We start from the raw sequence: 24,456 nt of genomic DNA on the forward strand, positions 1-24,456 counted from the left end.
AAAACCTCAAGAGTCTACAGCCAACTGAGGGTCTTCACATTGCATACAGCTATTTCTTTCAAAATTTCCTAATTCACAAACAAAAAAAAGTTCAGTGAACACCACAGCAAGTATATGTATGCCCTCTTCTCCCTGGTCTCCCTTACCTATTATTACGCAATATCACGTGTTACTTACAGACACTGGCCTCAATAATTAGGGCTCAATCCAAGAGTAGCAAACTCTTTTCTACAGCTTCTTTTTCTCATTTGTCATGTTAACTTTGCTTAAGAAGGCTTTAGTAGCTCATCTGTGGAAGTCCTTTTAAATGAGGCTTTATCTTTCAAGATTCCAAAGAACTCTATTGGATACTAAGTTTCCCTAATGTTAGAGACTCACTCCCCATTGTCCTAATGTGCCACACACAATCCCACAGCATCCCATCCGTCACTCCATATGGTCCCGAAACTGCACAGAGTACTATGATGATTGTATCTCTCTAACGTGAGTCTGTAGATGACCCTGCTTACCTGGTACTTAAGAGAGTGGAAACTTCATGTTACAGCTTCTCCTTCTCATCCTCTGCTGCTGATGGATGCTTCCAGAACTATTTGCGGATAAAGAGGGAGTCTCTCTTATAATTCCACCCTTATCTTCCAGCCACGCTTTCACCTGTTCTGTGTGAGGATTGAGTCTCCCCAGTTCTCCAATCCACCTCCTAGATAGCATCTGCTCACTGACATGGACAGACTGTAGGAGAACTCAAGGGAGTAGGAGCTTTGCTAATGTGCCCCTGGGCTTGTTCCCAAGCACAGCAAAGATCTTCACCTGAGGTGTGACCATGCTGCTTTTGAGAAGACTGGAGAATGAAGGGACTTTAGCACCTGGACCAACCCTCTCAATTTGCAGCGAATAAACCACACTTGGGAAAGAAGACTGAACTGTAGGGAACAGGAGACCCTGGAGCAAGAGTACAAGGAACACCTGGCTCTTATTATATCCACTGGATACCATCCAAGTAACAGCTTTGTAAAATTGTTTACTAGTAGCTTAAGTTAGAATGGAACAAATGAAAGAATACATCCAGCCCCCTGTGTACGACTACTTCCCCTTTGGCAACTAGAGGATAATATGTTGTTAAGCAAGCGTTTCTAACAGTTATGAGTTTTGAGGGTGTCCTCACTCCTAAAAACCAAATAAGTAATAAACTAACAATCAACTAATTGTGAGTGGTCTTCTTAAGACACTGAGAACAAGGTCACAGATCTGTTTGGAGCTAAAACTTCTGGCCCATCACCATCTGCGTGGGTATAAGATGCTGCCCCCACACCCATTTGGGGGAGACAGATGGGTCACAGGGACTCAATAACATTAGGTTTTACTAAAAGAAGTTAGGACAATCATTTAGGTTTTAAGCTGGGTGTTGTTTTTTGTGGGGGTTTTTGTTGTTGTTGTTGTTTTCTTTGGTTTGGTTTGGGTTCTTGGTTTTTGTCTTTTGGTTTGTTTGTTTTGTTTTTGTTTGAACAGGGTCTCACTATGTAAGACAGGCTGGCCTGAGATTCCCTTGTGGTGAAAGATGATCGTGAACTGATCCCTCTTCCTCCACTGCCACTGGATCACAGGTGTGTGCTGCCTACCCAGGTTTCTGCTGTGCTGAGGATCCAATGGAGGGCTTCATGCATGCCTGCAAAGTCCCCTAAAACTGAGTTACAGTCACAGCCTGGATTATAACATGTATTATGTGTCAGCCACACTGACTTTCTCTCTTCTGCTTCTAGAATGTCTCTCGGCCAAGGCATCCCTTCCATGGCTTTTCCCTTTCTTAGGGCACTTCTCTCTGATGGCTTGAAAAAGCTGCCTTCCTTTCCGTCTCCAGTTTACATGTGTTATCTATAACAACCAATCTCTAGTCCAGTTACTGTTCTAGAGAGCTCATCACAAAATAACCCTTATCTCAAAAGTAGTCACTAATAGCATGCCGTATCTTAGGGGCCTACACAATGCTTCACTCAGGTCTCCTAATGTGTAACAAGTGGAAAATGCACACTGACTTCATCACACTTAAGGTGAAGGAGTGCGAACCCTTCTTAATGATTTATGTATCTATTCCATGCTGAGAATAAAATACTTTAATGTGTTATATATAACGCTGTCTAGACTCCAAGGCCTCCCATAGCTCCTGAGCCGTAAGCTGAACAGCCCACATCCATATGAAGTTTATATTGTATTATGTCAAATAGTCTTGGATGGAGTCTTTAAATAAGGCCAATCTGCTTAATAACAATGTGTATTTATGAAGACTATTAGCATTTTATTAGGACTATATGACAAAATATTTTCAAGAAATGTAAGTGAAAAACTAATTATCTATTTCACAGGAGCCCATTTTTGTAAAATCATCATAACCCCAGGCTAACACATTTGCATGCATGTGTTGGTATGTTTAAATGCCATGGAAAAACTCACCAGATTCTTCAAAGTATTTGTGGAGTAGCAGGGTGGAGAAAAACTTGAAATTTGAAGCTCTATTCTCTCTTCTATATTTCTGAAAAAAAGTTATTTGATTTTGTGTGTGTGTGTGTACGTGTGTCTGTGGTTTAGTGCATGCATGTATGGCCTCCTAAGGTATGGCATGCTACCAGTGACTAGTTCTGATAGGAGGGGTAGGTTATAAGAAGCTACCCAAGACATAAACCGGACTGGGGATGAGCAGAGCAGTGCTATAGACAACGATTTGAAAATGGAAAGTGAGAGATAAGAGGCAGGTCTTCAAACCATCACAGAGAAGTGTCCTGAGAAAGGGAACAGGCATGGAATAGGAGGAGGGGCAAGGAGAACTCAGGTTATCCTAGAAACAGACAGGAAGCCAGCCAGTGTGGCTGAAGGAGAGAGGATCAGGAGGGGCTGGCGAAGGCAGGAGAAAGGCAGTCCTCCCCTCCTCCGCCAGGAAATGGCTGAAAGGTTCTCAACAACAGGACAGGTGAATCCGACTGATAATCTTAAAGAGGAAGTTGGAATACTTAGACTATCATGTGACAAGTATGGACTATTAGAAAACCGAGAGAGGAGAAGAGGCCTCCAGTTAGGACACTGATTCCTAGAAGAAGGAGGAGAGAAGTAAGGAATGAGATGGATGAATGTAAAAATCACAGAAAACTGGTGAGAACTGCTTGGCCTGGATGCTTCACTCAATGCGACTCTGCTTTGGAGGCTGTTGCTTTTGCTGTGTGTTTGTTTGGGTCTCCAGCTCTGCTCCTCACGCACCAGCCTCCTGACTGCTAGGTCGCAGGTGCACAGCCTCACACCCCAGGCGCTGTCTCACGTCCAGTTTCGCTGGATTCTCCAACCAAATTTGAAAAGCAAAAGCAAAATGGAAAGGACCATGCCGAGATAAAAATTTAGATTTCTAGGGCCTGGAATGCACCTCACTAGAGTGTCCAGCATAGACCAAGCTCTGACTTCAACACCCAGCCTGGCAGAGCACACCTGCGATCCCCAGCACTTAGAAGTAGAGACAGAAGGATCTGAAGTTCAAGGTCATCAGTGACTACAAAAGAACTTCAGGGACAGCAGGACAGCAGGAGGAACAAGAGACGCTGTCTCACAATTTTTGTTTGTTTTCTGACATGATCACCAGGTTAAAAATATACGCATCTAGGTATCCACTTACTGCTATTTGCTTTAAAATAAGCTATTGTTTCATAGTTATAGCGTTTTAGAAAGTACCACACTCTTTGACAAACCAAGTTCACCTCTAGAATTCTAAACCTCAATAACATTTAAATGCACATGGATTCGTACATAGCATATATCATTCAACCATATTTGAAATGGAACAAAGCAAAATATCTACAAGTAATTGATTTAAAGACCACATGCGTTTATTTCATGTCACACCACATATTCATTGCTGTGGACCTGTGAAGCAGCTAGTCATGGTTGAGATACATTACAAATGTAAAACACACACTGAGTTCCCAATGCTTACAACGACAGAATGTGGATTCTTCCTAGTGGATTTTCTGTCTATTCCATGTTGCGATGACATGACTTGCAATGCACTCTGGGTTAAATAAAGTTTGTTTTTAAAAGTAATGTCGTCTGTTTCTGTGCTTTTAGACATTTATTCATTTGTGTGTGTATTAAAAAGAGAGTAGATGCACGTGTGTGCATGTGGGTGTGGGTTCGTGCAGATGCAGAACAGATGAGGGTATCGAGTGCCTATTCCTTTGAGGCAGGATCTCTCCCTCAACCAGGGCTTCCTGAATTTGGTCAGACTGGAGGGCAGAAAAGTCCAGCAATCTGTCTTCCTCTCCCCACTTTAAAATTGGGGTTCAGATGTTCTTGGGGTTGAGTCTTCTTATGTGGGTGCTGGGACACTCAGTCTGGCCTTCACAGTGTACGGTAAGTACCTCTAACTCCTGGGCTATTTCTCCAGCACTATTGGCTGCTTCTTCTAAAATGGATAGTAGAACATTAAAAATGCTTACATGGAGTCCTCATTGTATTAGGGCTGAACATGGTTTAGAAGTTCAGAGCAATTCCACAGATCTCTCTTGGGAAGTGTAGGAATGCCAAATGGGAAAGACAGAGGGGGAAATCCCAATGTTAAAGTTAAACTCTACCTCTTTTGAAGTTTGCTTGACTGGGTTTTTGTTTATTTATTTTGAGAAGAGGTCTCTTATAGCTCAGGAACCTCATTCTCCATAACTGAGGCTGATCTTAGACTCTTGGTCTTCCTGTTCTGAAGCCCAGATTTCAAGGATGCACCCCCATGTTTCTCTTTTTCACTTACTTTTTAAATATTTTACATAGATTATCATCATCTTTGCATGCTATTTACTTACTTACTTTCATTTATTTATGTACTATATGGAGGTATATTCCCACTCTTGGTCTTTATTTGGAGACAGAGTCTTGTTTTGTAATCCAGGCTGACATCACACCAGCAATCCCCCTGCCTCGTGCTGGAATTTCACTCCTGTGCTGGAACTACACTTGTGTGCAACCACACCCAGTTAAAGCATTCACACTTGAGGAACCAATCCCAGGTCTCCCAGTCAGGAACAGGGCTCAGTTAGCGGTACCATGCTGATTTCTTTGTTTTGATCAAGGCTCCATGGTGTGTACAGGGCTGGCATGAGAGGAAGCTGGACACAGCAGTTTTGCCGCAGATCCAGATTATTTCAGGATAAAGAGTTGAACAACAGCAACAGGGAAATAAACAATCCAAGGAAATCTGTATCTTCCCAGAATATTGGAAGCAGTTAGCTTCCAGCAGGCTGCCCTGCCCAGAGAGTCCCTGTGACAGCCTGATTGGAAAGGAGCAGCTAGAAGGGTGTGGATGTCAGGTTCAGAGTCTTTACCTGAGCTTCCAGGATGGTGAGGCTGCTGCGTGTGTATTGGGAATTCTTAGCCTGGGGAGGATGGTTGATATCACTGTTGGAAGAACAGTGAAAACTGCAGAGCATTCCCCGAGGCCTGGAGCAGACAGACCTTGAAGCCCCTCACCCTCTGCACTGAGCCTTCCCTCCACCACAGCTCAGCCAACGGCAGGTCAGAGGAGTTTGGCTAAAGTCTATGGTGAACTTTGGCATAGCCAAATTGCTGCAGCCCAGCAGAGATACTGATGTAGAAATCTATTATAGAACAAACAGGTAGGAAACAGTCTTCCCAGAGCTGCCCCGTTCCTTTTACTTTTTACTGAAGAGCTTTCTGTGCCAGCTCAGCTCACAGCTGAGCAGTGGCGACATCAGTATGTCACAGATGGCAGGAGGGAGATACAGGGATGGTCATAGCAATGATGGTTGTAACAGCACATGTTCTGTGGCATGCTAAATGTCTATGTGTGAGGAGCTAGGTAAGTAAATATGCTGCATTCATGATATTAATGATGAACCTGATCGATCCACCCTGTGTGGAATTTGCTCAGCCACAGTGCTATGGAGAAAATCAAGGTGCAGATCCGTGCATGCAGAAAGTCTCCTTAGGGTGTGTGTATTTCCAGTAACAACAAAGTGTCCAGAAGGCTTTGATTTGGGGGCTATAGGGGTAGGGAGTATGGGAATGGAAGAGGTGGGAAAGAAAATCACGATTCCACACACATCTTAGATGGCTTCACTGCTTCCCTATTTCACCTCTTGCATATAAATGTATTATAAAGTAATTAATGTAAAACAGTAAAACAACCTCCAAGTAGTTTGAAATGTACAAGCTTCTTATTTGTCAAGTGTGTTTATTCACTATGTTGAGAGAGACAGAGATACATAAAGACTCACATACAACGGGAACCACACAGAGATAGATAGATAGATAGATAGATAGATAGATAGATAGATAGATAGATAGATAGATAGACAGACAGACAGACTGATTGATTAAGAGGCTCCTTTTTGGCTAGAGAACAGATCACTTGCTCAAATCCCAGATAGGTAGGCCATTTTTCCGGGCAACAACGCCCATTTTTCTGACTGTCAGCTTCCCTTAGCCCTGTCGCTCCATGTTCACAGAACTGATCTACAATTCTCCCCATCATGGTGGCTCTGAACAGGAAGATTCAGGACACAATGCATGGGCACTGAGAGAAAGGCAACTTCACAGAGTCTGACTCCAACCAAATAGCCCAGAAGCCCTGCAATTCTCTGTATCCCAGCTTGACCTAAACTTATTATGCAACCCAGGGAAGGATGGAAATCATGGCTGTCCTCCTGCCTTTGTTTCCTGAGGGCTAGGAATACTGGTGTGAACCTCTATCCCTGACATGTTTGTTTTTTGAGAAAATGTATCAATGCTCAGAATGGCCTGGAAATTGCTTATGTAGCTCAGTTTGACCTCACCCTTTGAATTCTCCTGTTCCTGAGTTCCAGGATTATAGCCGTGTGGAATTATAGAAGGTATTGATGCATGTTATATATAAAACCACATAACAATGAACCATATTTCTAGAGACAGGAGAAAACATACATGCCTCTAATGGTGACATTAGACTCAACTTCTATCTATTTATCTATTATAAAAATGAAAACCTGGATTTCCCAGGATTTGAGTCACTCAGGGAAGGTAAGGAAAGTGGCATTTTGAGTTACAATAAAATAAACAAGGCATAATCACAGAGTACTTCTAACTTCTAAATTAAGAACTCCCCCCCCCATTTAATTTTATAATCCTATTCCTCTCTTACAGGTGGTTTTGTTAACTAAGATAGAAATCCATTTCCTGAATTACCAAAGATTGTTTTTCATGGGCACAAGGTCTAAGGAAAACACTCATTTCTGAAGTGTCCATGTTTGAGAGAACACTTCCCAGTGACTTGCAAGACTAAGCATGATATCAACAGCGAGTGTGAGCAGAGAGCAAGAGGGCCATCCTCTCAACTAATAGAAAGTGGGGACACCAGATGAACCAACACAGAAAATGGCCCTGGAGATTAAAAGGTGTTCAGCATGGTCATATCCAGTTTCTGTCTGCTGCAATCGAGGAGGAAGATCCTCAGTGAGCAACTGCGACTTAATTCTTGACATGAAGACTGTCTTCCATAATGTAGACCTTGTCTTCACCTCAGGGCCTCATGACCACTGTGTTTTGCAAAGCTCCAATGTGATCTACCAAGCTGGAAAGAGAAAAAGAGGTGTTGAAGGCAGAAGAAGTCACCTTTCAGGTCTGAGCAGAGCTTTCATTTATAACCAATACTCAGAAAACTGCAGCAGTGAACAACAGCGCCACACAGAGCCCCGGTATAAAGTCAGGGAAAGGTTCATTCAATAAACATCAAACAAGCCAAGAACTATTTCTAAAAACATCAGCTCATATTGGCATCCTTCACAAAAGCGAAAGATATAAAAAGACAGATATCAAGCAGCATAATTGGTTATCTAATCAGGATGTATGCTTGGGAACTGGGCTAGGAACTAGATGGCTGGTATGTTTACAGTTTTGCACGGTGAGCCTTTAGAAAGTGTTAGGAGTGGCAGGTAACCTGAATTAGATCCCTAGATCCTATGTATGGAAACAGTATAGGGTCAAGAAGCTGTGATCAGTCAGTGTGATATAAGTGACAGAAAAAGTCATGAGGAAGTGCCCGGAGTGTAGTAATCAGTGAATTGGGTGTTGGGTGTGTGTGTGTGTGTGTGTGTGTGTGTGTGTGTGTGTGTGTGTGTGTAAAGGGGGGGGGAGAAGAGAATCACTAAGGCTCACTGACTGCCAGCCTATCGAGTCACAATAAAAATAAAATTAGAAATAAACCTTTAGGAAAAAAGACACTTTATCGCTATGATAAATCAAGGGGCTAAACGGATATTGGGTTTGGGGTGGTGACATTTTCCTATAAGGAGTATTTCCTGTCCAGTCTCAGAAGCAGTTAGTGAAAGGAATTCAGGGCATGAATTCCTCAGACTAATACCATTAAACCCTACAGTGTAACCCGGGGCACCCTTTCACCTTTCGGAACCGCTTTTCCAATCGGTAGGGTGTGTAGAATAATAGTGTATGGTATGTAACATATTCATTACTGGGAAGAACAATGATGGAAGCAATAACAGGCAAGTGTACTGGGCACTTGTGCCAGAAAGCACTGAAAACACATCGGCTCCCATGATTAACTCAGACACACAAAGGAGAAGTAGGTGTAGCAGACAGTATCCAGAGGGGTGAGGGGTTTGATATAAAAATGGCCCTGTGTAGAGCAAATTGAACCAAATAAAACAGACTAAATGACTTTATAACAACGCAGATAACTATATGTTATAGAGAAGGTACAGGAGATTTTCAGAGGAGAGAATGAAAGAGATACAGAAATACGATCAACTAAAAAAACCTACAAGGCAGATAACTACGATAATTGAGCAATGAGAACTCGGTATGAGCAGTAGAGGCACTTGCTTGCCAGCGTTCCTTTGCACCCTCTGCTTCGACAGGAATTATCAAGCTCCAAATCCCCTGCTCTCATGGGACCCACTCAAACGTCCAGTACTTACCTGAAAACATCTAAAAGGACCTGGCTATTAACGTGCATGATCTTTGATTTTATTCATCAATTTTTAATACCTTTATATTTATTTTAAGTATATTAGAGTTCTTTCTGGATGTGTGTATATGTATGCCACATAAATGCCCTTTGGTTGTTGGTTTTTAATTTTTAATTTTTAATTATGCAATATGGGTATGTATATGTACGGATATGTGCACATGAATCCAGAATGTAAATACACTGTAAATACTGGTGTATCCCTATCCATATGGAATGAAATTTCAGGCAGTTGTGGGTGCTGGAAACTGAGCTTGGGTCTGTGCAAAGGCATTACCACAGGGTGTCTCTAGCCCTTTCATTATCTTTAATATAACAGGCACCCAATGAGAGACACATCAGCTAAAATCAAAGCAATACTTTCAATACCAGCTCCAGAAAGCAAAATCTACCATTCAGCTCTTGCTACAAGTTGTCAGAGCCAAGGTGCTCCTTCCGTAACAATTCAGACACAATGGTTGGGAAATCAGAATGCTGATACATCCCTAGAAGGCATGGTAACAAGAGAGGGGCTCCCAAAACTGATTTACAATCCAGGATGAACAGTGAGAGCCAAGCAAGGTATCCCTGCCTGGGAGAAGAAAAGTGGGGAGAAGAAGGGGGGAGAGGAGGAGGAGGAGAAAAACAACAGAGATCTACAAGACTGAGCAGAAAAGGAACTGACCCGAGCTTGCCTCAGTGATCCCAGCTTATTTTTCACATAGGAATACTCTAAATTAGGGCAAGGCGATACAAGAGAGGTTAAAAGGGAAATTGAACACGCCATCAAAAACCATCATGATGTTCTTTTCTAAATCAAGGGTATCATTTTTATCTTTAGTTGAACCCTCCTCTGGTATTTTTGGGAACTTTGTTTCTGTAGCCTGCAGGAAATGTCTTCTCTGCTTTCATGGTTTGATGCACTCACCCACATAGCCATTCTGGTTGTCTGCCACACTTGAAAGTCTAGACTTGGGCCTTGCTCACAGTGAAACTTGGAAAACTCAGCTGTTCTCAGAAAGCTTTACTTCCCTCTGCCCTAGACTGGGAAGGAATAGTACCTCCTAGTTTATAACTGTTGATGACTAAGATGTCTGTAAAACATTTAGCATAGTGTCTACCTACCACATAGGTAGAAGTTTAAAAGATCACCATTTATGGGCGATGTTACGGGCAGTGTGTGGAAAGACAAGTGAGTGTCCTTCAGGTTTACTTAGAAAGTTGTATCTCTATCTAGTTTTTTACTGCTCCTATGGTAACCATTCTCTATCAGAAAGTAAAAGAAGCACCATCCAGTGTTGTAAAAGGAGCGGCAGGCCACTTCCCGCTGACTGGCTAGCTTTATCTGAAATAATTACACGGAAACTGTATTCATTTAAACACTGCCTAGCCCACTATATCTAGCCTCTTCTTGGCTAACTCTCACATCTTGCTTTAACCCATATCTAGTAATCTGTGTATCACCATGGGGTTGTGCCTTACCAGGAAGATTCTAACATACGTCCATCTAGGGCCGGAGAATCATGGCATCTGCCTTACTCTGCTTTCTTTCTCCCAGCATTCTTTTCTGTCTACTCTGTCTATCTAAGCTGCTGTCCTATCAAAAGGCCAAGGTAGTCTCTTTATTTAACCAATGAAAGCAACACATCTGGCACCCACATGGATAACTGCATCCACAGAAAGCCTGAGAAAGCTTGGTAAAGAATAGAGTAAAGCGTGTTTTCTTGGTAGAAGCAATTTATCGGGTCTGCTCTGCTTGCTAGAGGCAAGCAAGTGCTTTCATCTAAGAGACTCTTCCTGACTCAGCTTTAGCTGCAAAACCTTGCAGCTCTTTTAAAGGGTCCTGCCACTAAACACTTAAATGGTGTTGATGAAAAGTTGACCACATTCTTTTTGGTTTTCAAACATAGTAGGAAAAAAGCTGCACCCTTTTAAAATGCCAGCTTTCTGGGCCATCCTTCCAGAGCAAACTCTGACTTTTTTAGGCAGGGAGTCTGACTTTTGAGTGTGGTTTCTGAGCACACTGTTGCAGCTTGCTTACTGGCAGGGACCTTGAAACACCATAGAGTTGTGGTACAGTCAGCACCTGAGTCATGAGGTTGAAATCTCAGAAAGCTAAGAAATGGGCTGGATCTAGCCATCAAAGTCACGGTTTTAATCTTCTTCATACTGCTTAGTAAATTAAAGGTTCATGTGGTCAAAAAAAGAAAGAGCAATACAGTAAAGAGAGATTTAAAGAAAAAACCTCTAAATGGTTTACAGTGTGTTAAAAATATATGCAGGCTTTAAAAAAAGGGTTAAAGTCCTTAAAAATAAAAAAGAGTAGTTGGGTGTGTTGGTACACATTTTCAATCCCAACACTTGGGAGGCAGAGGTAGATTGACCTCTGTGACTTCAAGGTGTGGTAGCACACACCTTTAATCTCAATGCCTGGGAGGCAGTGACAGATAGATCTCTGAATACAAGGTGTGGTAGCACACACCTTTAATCCCAGCACTGGGGAGGCAGAGATAGACAAATTTCTGTGAGTTCAAGGATAGCCTGGTCTACAGAGGGAGTTCTAGGACAAAGATACACAGAGAACCTATCTCAAAAAGCCAAAAATTAAAAGTAAAAATAAAAGAAATACAGGTTAAAGTAAAGCCACATAAAGATGGAAAATACACAGAGAATCTTGATACTGTGTGTTATTATGCTCCTTGTGAATTGTTTGAATGCTGAGGAAGGAACAACAGCTGCTAAAAGATATTTGCTTAATAATGCTACTGAATTAATCCAAGATAGGTATTTTGAAAATACCTTGACTTCAAAATTCAAGTCAAAGTGTATGTTACTTTGAAGAAGAGGATTTGTTTTTGTTTCCACAGGAAATAAGAGGCTGTGGACTCATTCTGAGCTAAGAAAAATCAGATTTTATCAAGGAAGACCACCCGAGAAATCTCCAGTAGGAACAGATGTCTGAGTTCTGCATCCAGAACAGATTCAAGACTGCTGCCTGAGATGATCAAGGCTCATAGGATACTCCAGTCAGGACTTGATGATAATTCTAAATTTTCTTTAGGTCCCCATAAGATTATTAGAGTCCCCAACCAGCTGGAAGTAGCCTGGAATACTATGCCCACATTCCCAAAAAATGGATTATGGATATTTTCCTTTGTTAAAAAAAGGGGGGAGTGGTGTGGGAGAATTGTCTGTATTCTGTCAATCATTGTAACATGAGGAGCCAGCTTTTTGGGGTATCTGTCCCGCCTAGCACCCCACAACCGGCAATTCCCAAAGAAAATCACACACAAGACTCCATAGAATTATAAACTGATTGGCCCAATAGGTCAGGCTACTTATTAGCTCTTATAACTTATGTTGTCCCATTATCCTTATCTACGTTAGCCATATGGCTTGGTACCTTTTTCAGCTGTCAGCTCACATGTTACCTCTTTGGTGGTCTGGGCAGGAATGGCAGAGGGAGCTTCCTGCTTCCCAGAATATTCCTGTTCTCATCACCCCACCTCTACTTCCCTTGTTGGCCAGGCAGGAAGCATAGGTGGGTCAACCAGACAGGAAGTAGAGGAAACTCCCTCCCCATTCCTGCCCAGACCACTGAGAAGCAAGATGTAACCTGAGAAAAGTACTGAGCCATGGGGCTAGCATAGATAAGAATAATGGGTTAATATAAGCTACAAGAGCTAATAAGTAGTCTGAGCTAATGGGTCAATCAGTTTTATAACTTATGGAGATCTCTGTATGATTTTCTTTGGGACTTGCCAGCTGTGGGGTACCGGGTGGGACAGAAACCCAAAAAAAGCAGGCCCCTTCATGTTACAATCCAGCAACTTACATTTAAGGAATAAAACACCAAAGATGAGTGTCAGAGCCAATCCAGCAGAGACTCTTATTCCGATATGGACAGCCGTTCTGATGTTTTCTCCAGAGTCTTTCATTTCATTGGTCCATGTGGAAGTTTGCTGTGGGACAGAGAACAGGAATCAAGCTTGAGAAGCCCAGAAACTGGTCATATGCTCAACAAGTCTTGTGATTCAAGAGGAGGACCACTCTTCTTCATGGTCTCTCAGGATTGCAGGAATAATGAAGCCTCCCTTGATCTGTCCTCTTCTAGACTAGTCCCAGTCAGCAGAGGAATGAAATGGGTTAGCTCAATGTTTGCAGGTAACAAGGAGATAAAGCACCCCCCCTCCCGTGCTTGGGGTATAGAAGTCACTCTGCAGCACACCTGCCTGCATCCCTACAGAGGCTGGATTCTGGATCCTACTGCCTCAAAATTGTGTGTTCAGAGGGAGGGAGTTCCGGAAGTCCTTCAGGGAAACCACCATTCGCACAGAAAAGCAGTTTTACAAGAGCCAGGACTTTTCAACCACACAGGTCTCACCTCTAATCCCATATCCCCAAGAGCTCAGGGACCCTGTGGAGTGATTGAGACAATTAGCACGGAACCTGTTTCTTTATGAGCACTCCGTCAGTGGTAAACACTACTACTATTTCTCTTAGTTCTGATACCAAGGAGTCGCAGAGAACATCCTTCTATTTCTAAACTGTTAGTCCACATCCCACCTTCAAAGGCAGTAATAGTAAAGACACTTTAAAAGAAAATAAGACGTCCAACCATAGCGGTGAATATACATACATAATCCCAGAACTCAGGAGGCTAGGGCTGGAAAGAAGCAAATTGGGGCCAGCCTGGAGTATAGATCAAGACCCCATTTCAAAAAGACCCAAGGCTCTCTTGTATATATGGGAACTAATTAGACTCAGTAAGTTATGAACAAGAAGAAGACACGGATGTGGGAGGAGACATGAGAGGGAACTAGGAGGAGCTGGAGTGGGGATGAAGTGAATCTTATTGAAATCACTGTATTTGTGAACAAAATAATCTAAGGCTAAATAAAAACTACATTTAAAAACAATAAAATAATAAACAATGAAAGCAAAAAAATCTCAGAGGTTAAATCCTCCATTTAATCACTACACGTGACTTCTGCAAAAGCAAGATGCCTGTGTACGAGCCCTATGTGTTAAGCACTTGGGGCAACAGAAGTTCTAAAGGTGCTCTCTATCTCAAAGAGGGGAGAGAGAGACAAGCACACAAGATGCCAGGCACTGACTGTGAGCACATAAACAAGGGACTGAATTAGATGAATGCAGGCCTCTAGACACAGCCTTAAAAAGTTGGTTTTATTAGTCTTACCTATTTATTATTATTTCTCATTGGTTTGTGTGTACACACACATACATGTGCATACATCCCGTGGTATATGGTGATTAGGGAACCACTCTCAGTAGTCAGGTCTTTGCCTCCACAATGAGTTCTAAGAATCACACTCAGGTCGTCAGGTTGTGGGGCAAGTGCCTTTACTCACTGAGAAATTCAGTATCCAGTCACTAAAGTTGCTACTGCTAGCTGGCTTTTTAGTGGTTTTTTTTCCTCTGTCTAGTTCAGGACATAATAGTTTAGGACATAAATTCTTGCTTCTGGGTATTCCTGAGTCATGTCTTGTTACATAAAAATGAATTTTAAAAAATGCAAAATACAAGCTGGGCACCGCAGCTATGTGGAGGAGGAGGTAGGAAGACAGGAAGTTCTTTATCATTCTTTGCTACATAATAAGTTTAGGACCAGTCTGGGCTACATGACAACTTGTCTCAAAGCTACAACAAGATCAAAATGAAAAACATGAAAAGAAAGGCAAGGGACCTTTCACAGTGACACATAGTAGTGGCATTTGCAAAGACAGATGAAACGTTTCTTTCTTTTGGGGGGTTTTCCACACTTAACACGTGCCAGAAATCTCACGCTCACACCCGACTTCTATCAGTAACAGGCCTACATGGTCAGACCTGTCAACACATAAAAGCCACAGAGTGTAAAGACAAGAAAGGCACAAGCTTTCCCACCAAAGGGGTGGCCTGGAGGAAGTCTACAACTGATCATAATGTTAGCACACACAGCAAAGTCACTTACCATTAGATTTTTATCCTGGAGGGTTCCCAAAGTCTGTGTCTCTGTCACACACATATACAAAGGGGAGGAAGTAGACAATATTTAAGAATGGTTTTTAACTCCAGATCAAAGAAAAGAATAAACAAGAGACTTGACTCTACAGGGGTTCCCAGGTGTCCAAGGAGATGTCCCCAGCTAGGTCTTTGGGCAGCCGAGGAGAGGGTGCCTGAACTGGCCTTATCCCATAGCCACACTGATGAATATCTTGCATATCACCATAGAACCTTCATCCAGTGATGGATGGAGATAGAGACAGAGACCCACATTGGAGCACTGGACTGAGCTCCCAAGGTCCAGATGAAGAGCAGAAGGAGGGAGAACATGAGCAAGGAAGTCAGAACCACGAGGGGTGCGTCTACCCACTGAGACGGTGGGACTGATCTAATGGGAGCTCACCAAGGCCAATTGGACTGGAACTGAAGGAGCATGTGATCATTCTGGACTCTCTGAATGTGGCTGACAATGAGGGCTGACTGAGGAGCCAAAGACAATGGCACTGGGTTTTGATTCTACTGCATGTACTGGCTTTTTGGGAGCCTAGTCTGTTTGGATGCTCACCTTCCTAGACCTGGATGGAGGGGATTGGGCCTTGGACTTCCCACAGGACAGGGCACCCTGACTTCTCTTAGGACTGAAGAGGAAGGGGGATGGGGAGCGGGGAGTGGGAAGAAAATGGGAGGAGGTGGAAATTTTTAATAAATAAATAAATAAAAATAATCTTAAAAAACCTCAAATTGTAATCAAAATGACTTCATCAACAGAAGCAGGGATGGTTCAGCATATGCCAAACAGTAATAGTAATAAGTCACATAAATAGATTAAATGGCTTCCCTGGACTTTTGAATAAGATTGAATATAGTACATTGAGGGCAGTAGAGGAAGCTCTGAGTGAATGTGTGCGGTTAACACGGGTCCAGCAATGTCAAGGGCTCCTCCAGTGCCTCAGCCCCATGGGAGTGAGCCAAAGCCTTCCTTGGAAGAGACTTGGGACTGCCAAAGCCTTCCTCAGGGATTCAAGTATGATTGCTGGTAGCATGTTCAGAAACTGTCTCCTGTGTCTTTCTCCTGGCCTGATGTTCACAGCCTGATGCTCCCCTCCAGAGTTTGCTCCCTACCAAGCTAAACCTGCCTCCTTGTTCAGCCATATGTAATAACCCCAACTCCCTGTTCAACTCCATATAAGAAATGTGCTGAGATTCCCAGGTGCTTAGGCTCTACCATCTAAGAACCCAGCTTTTGGGCGTGCCTATGTGTTTGCAATTTTTTCATTTCTCTCCACTTCAGTAAGCGGTCAAGTCCCAGGAACTGGGCAAAGACATGGCAGTACATAAGGAGATTCAAGAACAAAAAAATCAGATGATAATAGACTCAGGAAGGGCCTGCGACCAAGTTTAACATGTCTTTGTGCTAAAAGATGCTGAGAAGAAAGTAGGACTAGCAAATGTGAGCCTAACTAACTGACTGTGGTTTAAAGATTGCAAAGACGATCTCAGCCTAACATCATTTAGGGGGAAAGAGTTCCAGCTTTGTCTTCATTACCTGAAAGGAATGAAAGACAGGGAAACCACAGGGTGGAACTTCAGAGTAAACAGGAATCTTCACCACAGGCAATATTTGAAATGGAAATGTCACTTCTGCTTCCCCATCATGGCGATTCTTGGTCTAAGTGGCAAGACTGACTTGTTCTCTCTCTCTCTCTCTCTCTCTCTCTCTCTCTCTGTGTGTGTGTGTGTGTGTGTGTGTGTGTGTGTGTGTGTGTCTGTCTGTCTCTGTGTATATGCCTCCATGTCTCCCACTCCCTGTCTCTTTCTCTCTGTCTCTCTCTTCCTTTTTGAGACTGTGTCTCAGGTAGTCCAGGTTGCCTTCAAACCCTACCTGTAGCCAGGTGACCTTGAACTCCTGAAGATCCTCCTACCTTCCCCTCCAGAGTGAGGGATAGCAGGCTTGTGTGATTTATGTCTTGCTGGGGATTAAACTCAGGGCTTCCATGGCTAGACAAAGACTCTGACAGTAAGCAGTACCTCCAGCCCTGACCTATTTACTTTTCTCCTCCATTTCGTTTCGCTATAAACAAGAACAAGAGATGTCTGTAATGTTGTTTTCTGTTTTACTAGGAGAACTGAAGATTGCACTAGAAACAGGCGGCAGGGAGGAGGAATAAAATGGCCATGAATGTATAGAGATGCCACAGTTACTGTCTACTCGGCACGGAGGTGCCAGCAATGGTTCTTAGCACTATTAAGCTTTTTTTTATAGTTATTCCATTGGATTTCTTCCTTTCTTTCTTTTTTCTTTTTTTTTCTTTTTCTTTCTTTCTTTTTTTTTTAAGATGGGGTCTCTCTCTATGTAACACTGGCTGTACTGCAACTTGCTATATAGATCAAGTTGGCATGGGAATTTACAAAGATCCTTCTGCCTCTGCCTCCAAAATGCTAAAATTAAAGGCATGTGTCATCATGCCTGACCCTAATCTTCATTTTAAATATATATATATATATATATATATATATATATATATATATATATATATATATATATATATATGATATAAATAGAATATATAAATATAAATAAAATAGTTATATATAAATATATGTGTGTAATGTATTTAAATATGTGCCACTATTTTGCCATTTTTAAATAAAGAAAAGGAGTTTTCTTTATCTTAATGTTCATGTATGCATGTGTGCCTACAAGTAAGTGTGTGTATGTGCTCATGGGACATGCTATGGTGTATATATGGAGGTCAGAGGAAGATTTTGGGGAGATCCTTCTCCACCATTTGGGGACCTAGGATCTAACCCAGGTTGACAGCTTTGGTGGCAAGGGGCTTCACCTGCCGCGCTAACACACCAAGCCAGAAACAGGATGTTAGAGAACTCTGCTCATGACACATGAAGCCTAAACTTCAGAGAATTGTTGCAGCACTAACTACTGAGACCAGAACTGGCCAGGAGAACTGAATGTAGTTTACTCTCACTGCAGCACCGAACCATTTTCTCAGTCTGCCTTCTGGCCATACTAACAGCATTGGTGACAGACGCTAATGTACCCTGAGAACACACTGTGACCAAACACTGGACTAACCATTATGGTCTCAATTTCTTATTGAATCCTAAAAGTCATAGCTTGTGAGTTATATGACATAATGAGAGGGGACTTCACCTATTTTCCTCTCCCATTTCAGAAAAATGAAAAGAACTTCATTGAGTTTAAGAGCAGAATTCTACCCAGAAATGAGATGAGATTAACCTCCCTGATCAGTGTGCCCTGGGGTCAGCTTTTTCTGTCTCATTTGTCTCCTGGGACAGCTTCTAACCTTGACCCTATGAAGAACTGAGCTCCTGCTTATGCAGCTGACATCTGAGGAAGCTGATGGTTGACATTCAACTAGAAAGGGTCCTGATTTCACCAAATCAATCCCTTATCCCAGATATAAACAACAGTGCCAGCCCAGAGTAAATCAGAATATAAATGAGACAATAATCATTTACACTAAGTTTACTTAATATCTAACCAAAATAGGATCATTTCTTATTGAAAGTTTTTTTAATTAAATGCCAGCAAAATGGCCCCACATATAATGGCACTTCCCTGAGACCTCAGTCCAGTCCCCTCATCTCACATAGGACAAGGGGAGAGCAGGTGCCTCTAAGTTTCTCTCTTATCTCCACATGTCATCCATGGAACATGGAGAGAGAGAGAGAGAGAGAGAGAGAGAGAGAGAGAGAGAGAGAGAGAGAGATATTAAAATGTAATAAAATTAAAACTTTAAGTAAGAGGAAGCCCATGTTGTCTGGGAACCTTACCCTCTAATAGCTGAACCATCTCTACAGCCCCAAATGACTCTTTCTAAATGACATGATGGCAATGGTAGATGGTTCTCTTTCTTTGTGTAGCAAAACCTGTGCACATCCTAATCAAGTTCTCCATGGGGGCAATGTTATTTTTCCTGAGAGAGGAAAACCAGAGGTCTCTTTGCCACACCCCTTGGACAACAAGAGGAACCAGAGTCCTAGGGAACTGAAAGGCCTTGGCCCAGGTCACTTGGCTAGTTTGTGACTTCTACAGAATCCTAACTCAGGGACCAACATGTGTGGTCACCACATCACTCACCTCAAACAACATTTCAAGTGCGAAAAGTGATTTTCTTAGCTATTTATCATACTCTAAACTCTGAGATCCGAGCTAAACACATACGCCTGTACTTATGTCTCACCTGAGCCATTTCCCTTGGTGGTTAGGGTTCTCGGAGAAGTTGGAGTAGGGTATCCACGAGCAGGGACAACTGGGGCAATCTTGGCTTGATTCAGGAAAAAAAAAAATAAGGATGAGGATTTTTTTCTTTTTACATTTATTTATTGGAAAGAGGGATATGTGAAGGTCAGAGAAGAACTTTCTGGAGTCGGTTCTCTCCTTTCACCGTGTGGGTTACAAAGACAAAACTCAGGGGATCAACCTTGGCGGTAAGTGAGCTTACCCACTGAGCCCTCTCGCTTGCCCAGGAGTGAGGCTTTACGAGCAGAGAACACGTGACAGATGAGAAATGAAGAGACAGATGCTGTCACCTTCAAACCGGCATGGCCACATTCACAGAGAGATAGCACCCACTTCAGACACATAACCACAGCAGGACGTGGTTGCCATCGCTACAGTCTAATCAGTGATGGAACCAACAGCCACGTGGCAGGTCACACTGAAGCTCTGCATACACATCACCTTGTAGAACCCTTTCAGTGATAGTTGACTATATCGTACAGCTGAAGAGGTCACACATGAAGTAATGCTCCAGTGTTACACAATTAGTAAGGATAGTTGATTTGAACTCTGTTCCAGATGGCCACAAAGGGTTTTTTGCTGAGCTGTATACCTAACCCTATCTATTATAAACTTCAAAACATAAGGATATGCACATATACACCTCCTTAAGACGCACATACAACCCAATAGCCTATATTCCTGACTTACCTGAAGTACGTTTTTGCAAAAAAAGAAAGAAAGAAAGAAAGAGAGGAAGAAAGAAAGAAAGAAAGAAAGAAAAAAAGAAAAGAAAAGAAAAGAAAATTCAGAACTCATCCCAGATACAGCAATGTCTCTGCTCTGCAGGTGGGGCCCAGGCACCAGAAGGAGGTGGAAAGATAGTAAGACTCAGAGGTGGTAGATGGACCCAAGGAAGCAGTCTTCCAGACAAAACGGGACTGCTGCCCATAAGAACTCACAGACACAACGACAGTGCTCACAGACATGCAAAGACTTAAGCTACACAAATCCCAGCACTGAGATAGCGAAGTGGACATGGATCCCCACTTCTAACTAAGAAACTATTTGCATTAACGCCAGCTGGGACAGGGACAGTCCAGCGTCCTCCAACTGAGTGTCACTGGGTATCCCAGCCACACCCAAGAGCAGGCCCCCTGCCAGTGCAGACTCCATTTGACTTTGGGTACCTTTTTGGTTTGATATTTTTCATATTTTGATTTTACTCCTCTGTTCTGACTGTTGGCAGGGTGTTTGGTTTTGCTTTGTGTGTATGTGTCGGTGTGTGTCTGAGAGATAGAAAGAATATGAAGTTGTGTGGGTAGGAAGGTGGGGAGAATCTGGTGAGAGTTGGAAGAGGGGAAGAGTATGATCAAAATGTATAGTATGAAAAAATTAAAGCAAAAATTAATTTAAAGAAAGGAAGTTTCCACATAATCTAATGATCGGGCAGGGTCCTGAACCTCTCTCTGGTCTAGGCCTATTGTTCCCTTCTCTAGGCTGCATTTTTTGAGTACAAAAGCACATGGCAGGTACATCATTGATCTTTACAGGTGAGGCCTCTTCATCCTAGGCTGTTCCATGCCACCCCCAGGACTGTAACTAGAGGTGATAATAATCTATATGTGTATTATGATATCATGACCCACGGGTGATTCTTATAGACAAAGAGGACATGGAAGGTCTACTCACCTGGTCTGATGTCTAATTTCACGTTTACTTTTTTATCATTCCCTAGACCAGGGAATTGTACCTTGCAGCAGTAGGTCCCACGGTCAGCTAGAGTCACATTCTCTATGGTCAGGGACACATCTCCTTTGAGGAAATTCCCCTTTAGCTGGTATCTTCTGGATTTCTGATATGTCACATTTCTTTCATCAGTGCCAAGGACCCAGTTGACACACTGTGACCAAGGACAGGGTCCCTTGCCCCAGCACACAGGCACAGGTGTCCCATAGGCAGGTAGAGTGTAGTCACAGGGTAGATATGCATTCTTACCGACCTCGACTATAACTGCATCTCCCAAAGACCCTACACAGAGAAGGGAGGAGGGCGAGACGGTGAGGGGGTGAGTCCATTTCTGTTGGTAATGCATCATAGAATTAAAGAGGGAACTCTGGCTGTCCTGTCGGGAGGAGGATTGATGGTGCCAATGATTCTCTGTCGGCAGAGGAAGCAGAGAGTCCTGTTCAGACACTTACTATGATGGCCCATGCCTCTAATCCTGGAGCTTGGCAGGCTGAGACAGGAAGATCCCAAACTAGCCTGCACGATGAAATCATCTCTCAAAAAACAAATTAGCAGTCCGGAAAGTGATGATTGCCTGGAATCCCTGTACTGAGGAGTCTGTGGCAGAAATGCAGTGAGTTTGAGGCCAGCTTGGGCAACCTATGCGCATCCCTAAAATGCCTGCCTCCATTGGCCAGAGAAGGAACATGAGAACCTGCATGTCTCTCAGTTCCCATGTGTTGTGGGCCCTTGATCCTCACCCCCATTCTGACAAAAACACATACTTTTCAGCCCTCAAAGAGAACTGTGAACAGTTTTTTGAAGATTAAAAAACCTGGGCAAATGGAATCAACATTCAGAAAAATGAGAATTGTTGGCCAGGAAAATGGCCCACCTGAGTGGGCTAGCTGTCTGTTCATTAGCAAAGGAAAGGTAATCTAATTCTCAATCTGTCTGTCTGTCTGTCTCTCTCTCTCTCTCTCTCCCTCTCCCTCTTTAGGAAATAAAAGTTCTGACAAAACAAAACTAGTAGCTTGCATATTTGAAACTCTTTAAATGTCGTACTGAAGTTTAAATTACTTTATAACAACACACACACACACACATCTATATGAAAAGTATTCAAAACACATAAAAGATACATGAAAGCAGGACCACCTCTCCTAATTCTTCCCATTCCCCCCAGCTCCCCTTCCTGGAGCTCAAGCATTGAAAACATCCGCACACTGCTGCCTCCTGGCAATGCTTACACGCATAATTGGGCACCTTGATCCTCTCTAGCATTGCAATTCCCAGCATCTGTATCAGGTTGCTCAATTAGGTTCCCTGCTTCTCTCATAGATATGTCTAATTTACTTACTCGGACTCCCACTGTTGACATCTGGGTTACTTCCCAACATCTGCTATTAGAAATAGCATCACTACACCCTTCCTCTATCTCTGTCTTGCCCTCTGTGTAATCATCTTTCTCCATCTGAAAAGTTACCGGCCCAGACTTACTTGCAAGTAGCAGTAGCAACAGCAGCAGGACACAGTTGAAAATAAGACGTGAAAACATTAGTACTTGGCAGAGAAAAGCAGAGGCCAGCTCAGTGTAGGCACAGCCTTAGATCTCCAGTTAAAATGGTGCTTCCTCTAACTTCTGTCTACCACAGCATTATGAGGGCTGACCACACCCACTGAGGGTCAACCTACTTCCCAGGGTGTCTGACCACACGAGGTTCCCATGTTAGTACAGCTAGTCACAACTGAGAACGTCCCTGTTCTGTGTCATGTCACAGTAGGCAGAGCCTGCTGGCACTCTGACGTTTTTCACATGAAATCAACAAAAAGGAAGCAATACTTCAAGGAAAGAAAAGTATTAGTCACAACAAGAGTCTCCTAACATCTCAGATAAAATAGCCTGAGACAGTCCATGTGTAAACCCAGCTGGTTACTGAGGAACAAAAACTATAAACATGTCACTCCAGTATTCATGCTGTCAGGTCCCTCTCCATCAGTCAAGCCCGTGACTGCTGTGCCCGCAGCGCCTGGAGTGGGAGCTGAAGCAATGAAGCCGGACGTGTAGAGCACACCTTTAATCCCAGTAGCTGGGAGGCAGAGAGAGGCAGACAGATCTCAGAGTTTAAGGCCAGCCTGATCTACAGAGCTGGAGTTCCAGGAGTGCCTATACAGAAAACCCTGTCTGGCTAAATAAATAAATAAATAAACAGTGAATGTTATATTTCTTATCTTTACATGTATAAATTATTTCTATGCCAATTGAGAGTACAGTTCTAATACTTGGTAATACAATTTAGAGTGCAATCTATAAGCTTATTGTGTCTGACTAACTTTGTTTATAATGGTATTGAGACAAGAAAATAATCAAGACACCATTCCAAGTGCTGCGTTCTTTTATAATTCCAGTTCTCAGGAGGCTGAGTTAGGAGGATCACTGAGTAGGAGGCCAGCCTGGGCTACACAGAGTGCCCTCTGTTAACAATGGTGAAGAAGTTGTGTCAGCATTGTATGCAAAGGCCCCAAAGCATTCCGATTTTGAATTGTCTGTAACAACTACTTTCCGTCCCTCTAAGAATGGTGTCCTCCCTGAGACCTATTCAATTTCCCCTTGGCTTCATCTCTTGAAGACCTCAGCATCTTCCAAATATGTAAACAACTGAAGAACAAAGAACATCCAGGCCAGTTACATGTTCAAATGGGTAAAAAGTTACAGGAATATGAAAAACTTATATTAGGAACCTTGTTCCCATCCCTCCCTCCATGTATTGCAACCCTTTAGACTCCTACTTTCCTCAAGTCTCTGGAAACATCCAAAAAAAAGCGAACTATATTCTTACCCCTTCTTATTAAGTGTGTGTGTGTGTGTGTGTGTGTGTGTGTGTGTGTGTGTGTAAAAGAGAGAGAGAGAGAAGGGAAGAGAGAGATACAGAGATACAGGGGAACAGAAACAGAAGAGAAGGGGAGGGAGTGTCAGACAGAGATGGGGAGGGGGACTAAGGAGCTTGTCTGTGTGCAGAGGTCAGAGGACACGTCCAGAAGTTGGTTCTCTCCTCCACTGTAGGCTCCTGGGATTCGACTTGGATTGTCAGGGTCACACAGAAGTCACTGTGAACCACTGAGCTGACTTTTCTTGTTTTGACAAAATGGTGTATCAAAACACTTTTTATTTCTTGTATCTTTTGTCTTAGATTTGCTGAAGTCATTTTTAAAAATTGTAGATGTGTTTCACCACCGTCTCACACTGTAAAGTACATCTATTTCCAAAAAGAGGAAATCTTTCTGTGTAGCCAGGATACCACTGCCACTCCAAACAAAGAAAAGTGTCAATGATTTTCTATTCCTCATGTTAGACTGTAACCAAATTCTCCTATCTCCAAAATATTATTTAATTGATTTGTTTTGATCCAGGCTCAGACAAGGAGTTCACATGCTGCTGGGTGTTGCAAGGACCTCTCTCTCCATTGATGACTATCTG

At 42.8% G+C, this 24,456-nt stretch overlaps 1 protein-coding gene across 1 annotated transcript; it reads right to left on the bottom strand.

Moving 5' to 3' along the window:
* Positions 1–6,143: 6,143 nt before the first annotated feature.
* LOC148121005 (hepatitis A virus cellular receptor 2 homolog) lies at positions 6,144–22,758 on the bottom strand. The gene is made up of 6 exons (XM_087909613.1): positions 22,479–22,758; positions 20,943–21,281; positions 19,213–19,296; positions 14,955–14,995; positions 12,816–12,942; positions 6,144–7,588 (listed from the first exon to the last, which is right to left on the bottom strand). Exons 1-6 carry the CDS (start codon positions 22,534–22,536, stop codon positions 7,581–7,583), a joined length of 657 nt encoding a protein of 218 aa, XP_087765739.1. The 5' UTR covers positions 22,537–22,758; the 3' UTR covers positions 6,144–7,580.
* Positions 22,759–24,456: the final 1,698 nt, after the last annotated feature.

Source organism: Myodes glareolus, chromosome 9 (genome assembly GCF_982192425.1).
Source record: "Myodes glareolus chromosome 9, mMyoGla1.1, whole genome shotgun sequence".
Lineage (NCBI taxonomy): Eukaryota > Metazoa > Chordata > Mammalia > Rodentia > Cricetidae > Myodes > Myodes glareolus.

Excerpts from the sequence above, each read along its gene's own strand:
- LOC148121005 (XM_087909613.1), bottom strand. The coding sequence starts at position 22,536 with ATGTTTTCACGTCTTATTTTCAACTGTGTCCTGCTGCTGTTGCTACTG. Across the intron at positions 19,297-20,942 it reads GAAATTAGACATCAGACCAG|CCAAGATTGCCCCAGTTGTC; the intron begins GTGAGTAGACCT and ends TCCTGAATCAAG. Across the intron at positions 12,943-14,954 it reads TCCAGGATAAAAATCTAATG|CAAACTTCCACATGGACCAA; the intron begins GTAAGTGACTTT and ends TCTGTCCCACAG.